Raw genomic sequence first — 12,501 nt, forward strand, 5'->3', positions numbered from 1 at the left:
GATGCCAGTGTTTACCCTCTCCAAAAACGTATGGTCTCATGAAGAAGTATAACTTTCCCCATATAGATTTTATTTTGAGTGTTCATTACAGATACTGGTCCTAACTTTTATTCTGTTCACAAATGTACTATAATTATGAACAAATTTTGTTCAGTTGATGTGTTTAAGGAAACTCCCTTACTCATTCACCTTATCTCTGTGTCCGTCCATCCAAGAGACGAAATAAATCTCAAGAACTACTTGTATCATCACATTTACCAAGAACGCAAAGCGTTTAAAGATAGAACATAAAAGTTTGTGCACGGAGGCAGTATTCGAAATGTAAGTGATAGAAACTGACCATTACTAACTCTTGTTCATCACTGTAGAAGTATAAATTCAACAATTTTTTTAATGAAATAAGCGTTTCAGAAATACATTTTCTGTATCCTTTATTATCTATTACACCAGAAGTGATAGAAATCCACCTCGGCTTTTGATTTCAGTATTGATTTAGCGATCTACTTATCTATCTATCTATCTATAGCATTTTCGTTTCAGGGAGAAGTGTAACATTTTTATAACTTCTAAATTACTGTTATGTTCTTAAGACACTATCAGCCTAACCAATCTCTGTTTTATTTTTCTAATAATAAAAAGTATTCTGCAATAAAACTAATACAGTCTTTCAGTATCTACAGATTATTCGTTTCAGGAATGAATGTACAAGAACTTGTACATTGACCATACAAGATCAGTATTGTATTTGTTAACATGAAATACCACGAAAAATCGTAAAGTAACGACGCTAAAGATAGTGAGATCTAAAGGAGAATATAATACGCGAAGGCAGTATAAACTTGCAGAAAGTAAAGAAGAGTGTGGGCATTTTCTATATATATTAGAAGTCTTCTGAGATGTGCATAGATTTGTTGTCTACGTCAATCGTACTCAAACTACTACGCACTTAGATGCATTGCGTGTGAATATACCTCTATTACTATTACACATTCATTGTTAAGTACTAATGCCAATTTGATGTAGTTTGCCAGATATGAGATAAAAATTTTCCTTTGTCATTGATTGTATATACAACTCTCGATTCCTTATTATTTTTTTTAACTTTCCAGTCTCTTTGATAAATATTTTCTGTATTATTTTTTGTAGGAAACGAATAACTTTTACCTGGAAACACTGTTTAATTAACAATCATCTTCTAATTAGTTCATGTTCTTTAGGTGATTGATAGCAAGTAGATGTTGGAATTGTCACAATGGAAGATGAACATAAACTTACATGTGAATTAATTTCTATGCTATCGGAAATTGTGCACGCGGCTGAAAAAAGCAAACGTTTTAATGGGAATCCAGTTGATGAAGATTGTGTGCAATTCAGAGATAACAAAGAAGCCAAGCTGACAGTAGTCCGAAATGAGAGTCCGATAACATATCAGAACGTTAATTCTCCAACTTCGGGATTACTACCCGCAGTGAAGCCTGAGCCAGAAACCAATGATGATAACACATATTTAACCAATTTCGTTGACGAATTAAAAATTGATTGGTTTGCCTCATCTGTAAAATCAGCTGTTTCATCGCCATTTGAGGATGGAATTGAAGATGGAAAAGGGGAACCTTATATTCAAAGGTAATTTCGTAATATATCAAATTTGAAAATCCTGAATATATATATATATATATATATATATATATATATATATATATATATATATATATATATTGTATTTCTTTGTAAAGTATTAGCATTTATTTCTTCAATATAAAACTTAATAAATTTTTATTTTCCCAGACACTGATCTATATATCAGGTTTATCCGAAACAAAGTTCCAATGTGAGTGTTTTTCACATTGAAATTCCGCTGGCACTGCACAGTAGGCCAAGAACCCCGAAAACATGACGCAAATCTCAAAAGTGAAAGTTCGTCAAAGGGTCTATCACCTAACGCATATCATCCAGGTAGATCCCAAACGTATACAGCTGTCAGTGTTATTTACATATGTTCACTCTTTTGATCAGGAGTGAAAGCCAAAACAAAACTTTGCAAACGTTCTATGTATTTTCTATGTTAGAAAAGTTAATTTCGCGATATTTTCGGGAGATTAGCATCATATCCACCGATGAGTAACTATTGTTTATCTATATTTGTATATTTAAATTCAATGATACATATCTAGTTTTGACATTATACCTGTATGTAATTTGTCGATTATGGATGCTTATGGAGAAGTAGGTTGTCAGTCACGAAGAAAAATACATTTTTTGTAGTTTCGTAGGTTTTTAATCTGGGAAAAGCGGATAGAAGATGGAGATTTTCGCTGTGTGATACTTGAATTATTTGTTTCAGAAGCAATGAAACATTTTGCCCGTTTTTGCATGTTTAGATTGTAAGCGCATATTTACTGTGGATAGTGTGTGAAAGTTTGTAACCAAAATACACCATATTAATACCTAGCTTGATTTCTTTTCAAAGCAACACCACAAAAAATAACTAATGGAAAGCTATTTGACTTCTTGAGGAATGCAGAAGAGAACAGAGAAGCCAACAAGCAGCAGCTTCTGAGTTTCGTGGAAGATGAAGTATTAGATAGAGGGATGTTATGTAGTAATGGCCAAATATCAGTAGTCACCTTTTCCCATCCGATATTCCATAACCTCGACAAATGCAATCTCGAGTACGATAAGGTAGAGAGAAATTTTGCGAACTGGCTGAGGACTGATATTAATCTGGGTGACAGTGAGCCATAGCCACCCACCTCGGCAAAAATCAAACACCCAAAGCAGACTTACTAAAAAGCAGTGAAAGATTAAAAAGAAGAAAAACAGGCAATTCAGTCAGCCAAGTGTGAAAACACTCTTGTTTGCGCAGAAGCGATAAGGTGCAGAGAACAAGGAGAACTTGACAAGTCAAAAGTACTACAAGAAAGCTAGCAAGTTTAACTGCAGCGAACAATATTAGTAAGTTCTGGACACAATCTGAAAGACACACTGCAACGTCGTACGATTCAGGTAAAAGTCTGGCGTTGAATATATGGCGTTTCAAGTCAAACACAGGATCCATTTTACGATGCTAGGCGGCAAATCAGCAACGGTATGACGACGCAAAAGTGTACACAATCTTTTTCTTTTTTTTTTTAAGCGGCACAAAACTTAAAGATTTGGACAGTTAGAAGACTTCTATCAGCAAGCCTAAAAATGCCGACTCCTTCACATTTAGACTTTTTACATTATATGTATTTATTACGTATTTGGGGTGGCTTCTTCATGTGGCCTGAAGACTTGATATAAAGAAATGGCAAGTTTGGAAAGAAAATCAGAAAAGAGCAAAGGAAAGGAAGTCAGACATATAAAAGCAATTTAAAGCTTAAGTTAGGTCTCATACTTGATTAAGCAAAGCCTGGCAGCAGTGGCACATGAAAAGAACGCAACATGGCTGGAAGGTTTTTTCAGAATGCGGAAACTGTAGCTACGATAATTGGACTCCACACGAAATTCATCGAAAACTGCTCTGTGTTACTGCAAGCGTTATCTTCAGGACTGGATATCGAGGGAGACAGATTTAAAAACTGTGCAAATGATATCCAGAAATTGTATATTGCAAGTTACCCGTTATTCTACATGCCATAATGAGTTCAGAAGATTGTCTCTCTTGACCAGTGTATCACCGTCCATGCTTTGCTTCCAATAGGACAAATGTTCGAAGAGGCCCGATAGTACATCAGCAATACCGAGCGCACATTAAACAGTACCAAGAGCATTACTCACGTAAGTGCTCCAAAGGAAAGGCAGTAGAAAATGTTATGTTCCTACAATTTGTGACACCTGATCCCCTAACTTCCACCATCCGACAGGCAATGTCTCAACGAAACAGAAGAAAGCACCGTCGGGAAGTCGTTTCTCTCCTGAAGCAACACGTGCGTGCAACAAGGATTGAGTTTGATTCTGAATAAATAGCCATATAAGTACCTATGTATCTATTTTTCCACTTTCCTTTTCATTCAGCCTTGAGGTTAATACAGTGATGAGCAATGTGAAATCTACGATGTAAAATGAGAATGTAAAACATGGAGCACGGGAAATCAGACAACATGTTCTAAAAAGAGTCAAGCTGGGACACAGATGAGTAACCCGAAATACGAAGACAATCAGCACAGAATACACAAACTGTTAAGTGATGTAGGTCGAAAAAAAAGTGGATGCGAGAGTTTGTGACGTTTCGAAGCATAATAGTGTATAGCAAGTATGATTTCATTTGTTGCTAGTTTCACATCCGCTTGTTCTTAAATATCTATACTCATATTACACACACGCACACACACACTAACATATATATATATTAATTTTTGTCCTCCATTTTCCCTTTTAGAATCAAATTCATACATAGCAACATTCTATACTTATGCATACCAAGTTCCATAAAAATTAAAACACGACTTCCTCTTTTGGCCAAGTTTTCGAAGTTCCTTGCCCACTGTGCACTGGTGTAATTAAGTTAACCCTTTCGGACGCAGATCATTTTTGGCGTTTTCCTATATTTTCAGTTAGTGAGTTATTTGCTGAAAATTTATTTACCCGATTGGTGCGGTTAGAAGGGGGATGTGGCTATTTTTTGGTGTAATTTAAATTGCGGTGTTGCCAGTGAGAGAATTATAGGAGTGAAAATTTACGAAAAATTCCCTAATGAATTTCAAGATTTTTTGTAATTGCCTCCACTGTTCCCATATGGTGGAAGTCACTTAAAAAAAAATTCTTTTGTATCTTGACGAGGTACATGGAAAATCTGAAGTCGCTGGCTGCCTTGTAAAAAGAGGAAGAAAAGTATCTCTTTCTCATAGTACACAGGATATTTGTACACTTTTTCCGACTCAGAAGAAAAAATCAAGAGTTATACATGTGCTGCAACTTCCCTAATTTTCCTATTGAAACATTGTGTGCTGCTTTGTTTTTACCAGAATCGAGGCTTTGAGATACTGATAAGCTTGTTCCAATGTCGCTAACAAGAAGGGAAAGTGGGATATTTTCCGATTTTTACACCTAAAATCAAATAATTTTGTGATTGGAAACACTGTTACTAGACACGCCTGTAGTATCTTAACTTTGGTGTACTACTAATATATTCTGAAAGTGTTATGACTATATCTAATAAGCTAAGCATGTCATTAAAAAATCTCATTCTAGCGAAAAGAATAACAATTATCTTTCCACTTAGAGAACGTCTACTGTAACCTCAAGTCTTTCCCTAATTATCCTATTGAAAGTTTCTATGGTGCGTTATGTAGGGCAAAGGTAAAAGAAAATTCGAAAATTCACAAATTTATAAATTTTAGCTGAAATTTTAGAAGGAAATTCGACACTCACAAGAAATAAAACTAATATGGTAAAGTGTCCAACTATAATTGGAAAAAAATTATCCTGATATATTAATTAGTGTCAACACAGGTGCGGATTAAAAAAGTGACACACATCTGTGTGTCTCACCACCTGAGTCCGGAAGGGTTAAGAATCATACTTTTTCGGTATCACCTCCAATTGGAAACAGTATATGATATGTTCAACTGTAGGTATAACTTGTCATACTACTGTGGTTTCGACTTGAATAATTCTATTTTAGAATTGGTAGATTGATTGAAGTTTAAGGAAGCTTTAACTTCTTCTCTCTACGTTACTTCTTGGCTTGGTCAGTAATCAGTAACAATTCTAAAATATCAAAACAAGTTGTCTAAAACACATTAATTTAAAAAAATTAAGAATAAAATACAAAATAAGGTTTGCATAAAACACGTGGGGTTATCTTCATAAAGCAAGACAATGAAAGAAACAAAAAAATGAGAATATAGCTAAGTAATTAGCAATACAAATCAAGCATTTAAAGGGAATTATCTAAAATTCACTTCATAAAACCTGATGCATTTTAATCACACGAACAAATCATGAAATATGAACATTGAAAAAGTTTATCAAGATATGTATAATAATATTAAATGGTCGTGAGTAGTTTCTAGTGTATCAGTATCCCCCAAAAATTTTTCGTATACTGAGGTTATATATATGCATGTATATGACACATAGTTTAAAAGTAAATGTTTGACTAACTTACAAAATTTCGATCCGAGAGAGAAATGTTTGATGCACCGGTGTTCCAGAAGCTTTAAAATTAATATAGAAGGGTGATTGCCAGTTATGATAGCAAGTTTAAGAAAGATGAATGTATTTTCATTTACCTAGTTCCATTCAGATTGTCAGAAAAGCACACCCAATAAAAATAAATACCGAGATGTGGATAAGGGGCTGTAGTATTGCAACGTCTCTCTGTGCACCATTCTTAACCTCCAGCAACCAGAAGCCAACAAAAGCATAGTTATATTGCTGTAGCTGGTTTCATTTAAGCAAAATGATATCTAGGAGAATGTATATTCCTAAAACATTTCCACATTTTTATTAACGCTATACGCGTCAATTCTGATAAGCACATGACAGTTGTAGCTGAAGCGAGTGTTCGTGAGAAAAGTTATTTTCGGTTATTTCGATAGGAAATACCGAACACATAGGTACATGCCAAATTTCGTGCTTTCTTTCTGCATGCCGAAAGAATAGCCAACAAAATGCTTCTTCCTGGTGCCGTTCGTATACAACAGAATAAAGTTATAAAAATTTTCTTAATAGTTCAATACATTCCTTGTTACTTTATTGCTGGATTCTGTATGATGGTAATCGACCATTATTTTTGTGGCTTCAACGTTCATATTATACAAGTTAAACATATGTCAAGCATGCAGACGGCTACGAAAATTTACCTGCGTTGAGACTCTCATAACGGAATGCCGGCATCTGACGTATAGTTCATAAACATGACATACAGCCACGAAGCCTGTTGAAAATGGTTACTACGCAGAGTGGAGCTTCAGGGATAGAGACATAATAGACATAATAAACTGTAATTTATGTAAAGTTTGTAAAGTATAAAATAAAATGATCTTTTTTTTTATCATTTGAATAGAAATCGTAGGACCAGAAATAGTACGAAGTATCTCAGTAGCTTTTGAAATTCTGATAAGATGTTTGATGTGTTCCATCTGAAATGAAAGTTCAAATGATTGAGCAATAGAACCGTAGTATAATTTGCATCGAATCAAAAATATTACACCTTGAACCCTACCATGATGATATGAAATTTCAACAAGCAGATTTATGTCGAAGAGTTTATTAAGTTTGTACCATAAGTCATGATGAATTATTATACCCTGAATTGTGGCCATATTAGAATACAAGTTGTTAGTGTCATCAAAATAATTGTCTGGTTCAACAGGGAAACTTTTTGAAGAAGGAAAGAGTATTTGTTTAAAAAACAGACATGCATGATAGATCAGCAAGCAAATTTATTTAAACTCAAGCCGTCCTGCGATTAGCGAAGATATCTGAAACAGTTACAAGTGACAATATCTTCAACGTAATCCTTGCGAGACTTAATAGCCGGAATATACTTCGTAACTGTTTTGAGAGTTAATGCAAATATTGTAATACGGAAGTCAATGCCTTAAGCAGAAACCCTGTTAATATAAGGAATTCTTATAAGGGAGTGTTATCGCATTGCAATCTGAATTAAAATGATTTCTGCGCTATGTGTCGTCTTTGGTGCATCATACTTCTTTCTCACGTTAAGCGAAAAAAGGCCTTTATGAGAAATACCTTTAAGGCGAATGAAATTGTCAGCAGTAGATCGGAGAGAGCTAAATGACACTAACATTTTCTGGAGAAAGGGCTATAATGGTAACATATATCGCGCTAGTTCATTAGCTCTCAATTTGCTTAGAGGGGGCCGCGGTGGTTAACTAGTAGAGCATTCCCCTCTGGTGCGTGAGGTCCCGAATTCGATCCTAGCTCCTGCCAAGTGGACTCTGAGGTGGACAGACACCGCGTTCGTGAGTTCGGCTTCGACTGTTTCCTCCCATTTACTTCATTCCAATATTTCATTCATTAGTCATAATCAGCATCTTCTTTAGCCTATCCGGCATAAGAGTGGGACGAAAACGTAAGATTTCATTCGTTTTAAATTGCTTAGACACAGTTCTTGCCTTAATCGATGTATCGCTTGTAGTACGATTTTGGCTTTTGGATTTGACGATCCAAGCCTAAATTCATTAAGGTTGAAAAGTTTTTGCCCATGTAGGATTAAAGGGTTGCAGTAGTCCAAGCTTATTATCAGGAGAGGAGTTCCGCAGTGTCATTAATACTCCATGATTCACATCAAACTAGGCACAGTAATAGAACGAAAATGGACAAACTAATCAAAGAGTATCGTTAATTCAAAAATAATATACTTGTGTCTGTTACAATTATAGGCTTCTTCCGGATCAGTTACTCACCAGGACCTCCGTAAATGTTTTAAAGTGGACATAACACTTCAGCACTGGTCAATTCATGTCGCAGGCGTCAAATGTCAGTTGCAATTGTCAGACACTTTGCGAAGTAACAGGAATTTCTAGCTTTACGCCTTCTCAGATTTATTGCAACTTTGCTCTCTCATTCGGAAATCAAAAGGGGTTAATAATTGGGCCTCAAGTCTCCCGACAAACGTGATCAGAACGCGGAAAAAATGTGAAGGTGCTCATTGAAAACAGCACAAGATCCAGTGATTAGCTGTCCTGGATAGGCTGCACCATTTTCTTAACTAGAAATACAGGCAAGATCTATATCAATTTTCACAAAAATAGATGCATGATTACTCGTCATGGTTTCATTACGATGGTGAATATCTTTATGTTTATGAAATATTTGCCGATCAGTACGCTCTCAGAAATAGCGTCTTCGTTAAAAATTACATTAACATCTCCTTAATGAAGCCTACTATCTGATGTGTAGTATCGTACTTGCACATTTTAGCCTTGTAAGTAGTGGTACGGTTAAGTATCTTCCACATTCTTAGTTCAAAGTGTTTGGAAACTAAAGGAAATCTGCTGCTGGAAAGGTTTATGTAGCAAATTGTAATCGGTCAAGGAAAGAAAACTCACGCCATTTGATTACATCCGAAATCAGGGTAGTAACGATAGAATGAAAAGGGTCATGTGCATTTATTCTGTCTTACTAAAGTTGAGATACTATTACGTAAGAGTGACCTGTTGATAAAGCAAAAAGGTACTTTTACCGCACTTATCCAACTAATAATCTCACAGCGATAGTTTTTTTCCCCTTTCATAGTTAATTTCCCCTGATCATCTTAGTAATTAAGTCACAGTATAATATTTCGATATCAGTGTGTAATTGTTATATTACTCAAATAATTTATTAACCAGCAATGTGTCTAATTTTTTTACCATCGTTGTAACACATTTTTTTCGTCTTTTGTCGACGAATGGTATGCAGTCGGTGTCTCGTATTTAGTAATTGATGTTTCTGTCACACGTAATGGTATATTTTATATTTTTCAGATCGCATAGCGAGGCTTGGAGTGGGTACAAAAATACAGAAAAAATTAATCAAAATTTCGAATTGACATTACATACTTCTGTAAACCATACGAGTGTGGAAATCGATAGCCAAAGGTCCGCTTCATTAATTCAGGTGTCAAATGATACCAGATGTTCCTTACGCGGATATCCTATTGATGAGACAGAGCACACTGTGGAATCTATATTTGTAAATGAAAGCGTATCACGTACAGCCGAAACAACAGAAGCTCCTATTATATGTGGAGAGACGTGTACTACAAAACGTGTGTTAAAGACTCATAGTGTTACACATACAGGTTCAAGTCCAATTACTTGCACACAGTGTTCCAAAACGTTTACCTCTAAATCATATTTGAAGGTCCACATGTTTGTTCATACAGGGGAAAGACCACATACCTGCACCTATTGTGGAAAAGGTTTTAGTCTGAAAAGTACATTGAATTACCACTTGCTTACTCATTCAGAGGAAAGACCGCATACCTGCACCTATTGTTGTAAGGCTTTTAGATCAAAACGTACATTGAAATGCCACTTGCTTACTCATACAGGGGAAAGACCGCATACATGCAACTATTGTGGAAAGGCTTTCAGTACGAAAAGTACATTGAAATGCCACTTGCTTACTCATACAGGGGAAAGATCGCATACCTGCACCTATTGTCGAAAGGATTTTAGTACGAAAAGAGCATTGAAATTGCACTTGTTTACTCATACAGGGGAGAGACCGCATACCTGCACCTATTGTGGAAAGGGTTTTATTCAGAAAGTTACTTTAAAATGTCATTTGCGTACTCATACAGGGGAAAGATCGCATACCTGCACCAATTGTCGAAAGGATTTTAGTACGAAAAGAGCATTGAAATTGCACTTGTTTACTCATACAGGGGAAAGGCCATATACCTGCACTTATTGTGGAAAAGCTTTTAGTCAGAAAGGTACTTTAAAATGTCATTTGCTTACTCATACAGGGGAAAGATCGCATACCTGCACCTATTGTGGAAAGGATTTTAGTACGAAAAAAACATTAAAATTTCACTTGCGTACTCATACAGGGGAAAGACCCCATACTTGCACATATTGTGGAAAAGGTTTTAGTGTGAAAAGTACATTGAATTACCACTTGCTTACTCATACAGAGGAAAGACCGCATACTTGCACCTATTGTTGTAAGGCTTTTAGATCAAAACGTACATTGAAATGCCACTTGCTTACTCATACAGGGAAAAGGCCGCATACCTGCACCAATTGTCGAAAGGATTTTAGTACGAAAAGAGCATTGAAATTGCACTTGTTTACTCATACAGGGGAGAGACCGCATACCTGCACCTATTGTGGAAAGGGTTTTATTCAGAAAGTTACTTTAAATTGTCACTTGCTTACTCATACAGGGGAAAGGCCGCATACCTGCACCTATTGTGGAAAAGCTTTTAGTCAGAAAGGTACTTTAAATTGTCACTTGCTTACTCATACAGGGGAAAAATCACATTCCTGCACTTATTGTGGAAAGGGTTTTAGTAAGAAAGATACTTTGAAACGTCACTTGCTTACTCATACAGGTGAGAAACCGCATGCATGCACTGTGTGTGGAAAAACATTTTCTACAAAGTCTAATTTGAAGAACCACACTATTACTCATACACGCGCAAAAGCACATATGTCCTCATTGTAGAATTGCATTTCATAGAATATATGACTTAAACACTCATATGTCTATTCATACGGGGGAAGGATCGCGTAACTGCATCTATTGTGGAAAGGGTTTTAGTAAGAAAGATATTTTGAAACGTCACTTGCTTACTCATACAGGGAAAATAAGGCACACGAGTACCTGGTGTGGAGAAGCTTTTAATCAGAAAGGTACTTACTCATACAGGGTTTATATGGCATACTTGAATCTTATTGTGGAATGGGTTTTAGTAGGAAAGATACTTTCAAATGTCACTTGCTTTCTAATATAGGTGCAAGGCTACATGCTTGCAGTCAGTGTTGGAAAAAATTTTCTGGAATGTTTGCTTTAAAAAAACACACTATTACTCATAGAGACGCAAAACCAAATGCTTCCCTTCATTGTAAAGAGCGTTTACTTGAAAATATTATTTGCAGGATCTTGTCATTACTCATACAGGTGTACGTAATGTGGCAAAGCGATTTTAACGATAGCTCCTTTCAAGACTCACATCCTTACTCATAGGATTCAAGGCCACATTGCAACACATAATGTGACAACGTCACAATTCAGAAAGCTTGTTTAGGAATCCGAATGCGAAAGAGCAAATGCTAGCAGTTTGTTTAGTATGTTGTTAACTATACATCGTGTTATAAATACTTATACAATTGAATGTCCATTAGTTGCACTTTAAGCAGCAAAAGAATTTCAAACAAAACTTGCTTACAGATCCAGATGTTCATTGATATAGGTGAAATCCAAATCTAAATCCTTTTTGGTGGCATGTCCTTCAATTACAAAACCAATTTCATAGCGCGCATTCTTACCCATACATTTAAAACTTTAGATCATCTTAGTTATTGCGGCAAGGCTGTTATTCGGTAAAGACACTTCGCTGTGCTTATTCTTAGAAGGCGATTGCTTAAAGCAGAAACTAAAGGGTTCGTGTCCTTATTCATACAGATGATTGATGGCATGCTTAGACTAATTGTGGCAAAATGCTTATGCAATGGAACACATTGCTCATGCATATGAAAGTCACCATTCTTTCAAGTTTAGCGAAGAAGTAACAGAGAAGTGATATAAAAAAAACAGTCTTTTTCATGTAGGAGAAGACGAAGCAGTTGCGCACAATATAACTAGGGTTTTACTAAAATGTCATCTTGTAATTCTGGTTTGAAATAACTGGCTGTAGCCCTTCAAAACAATCCAATTTCTTAGCTATAAGTCTTAGCATAAAATTATTCAGTTGTGAATATATTTTTTTATTCCAAACTCTCCATGAAGAAAGACAACGTCACCAATAATGCAGGGTAAATCAAGAGGACATTTTATCTTACTACACCCGGACTTACTATATTATGCTACTAATGAAGTAATTTTGATGAACAT

General features: G+C 35.7%; 1 protein-coding gene across 3 annotated transcripts in view; it reads left to right on the top strand.

Moving 5' to 3' along the window:
• The window catches only part of LOC145675737 (uncharacterized), a 37,875-nt gene extending 26,538 nt beyond the window's left edge, over window positions 1–11,337 (top strand). The window contains exons 2-3 of one of the 3 annotated variants that reach the window (XM_081746366.1): window positions 1,147–1,626; window positions 9,423–11,337. In XM_081746366.1, the coding sequence (XP_081602492.1) occupies window positions 1,253–1,626; window positions 9,423–11,112 (2,064 nt within the window). In that variant the 5' untranslated portion in view covers window positions 1,147–1,252 and the 3' untranslated portion in view covers window positions 11,113–11,337. The remainder of the gene's footprint in view (window positions 1–1,146; window positions 1,627–9,422) is intronic. The other 2 variants (XM_081746367.1, XM_081746365.1) reach the window with 2 other exon arrangements.
• Window positions 11,338–12,501: the final 1,164 nt, after the last annotated feature.

This window comes from Thermobia domestica, chromosome 18 (assembly GCF_964235325.1).
Source record: "Thermobia domestica chromosome 18, izTheDome1.hap1.1, whole genome shotgun sequence".
In the NCBI taxonomy this organism is placed as follows: Eukaryota; Metazoa; Arthropoda; class Insecta; order Zygentoma; family Lepismatidae; genus Thermobia; species Thermobia domestica.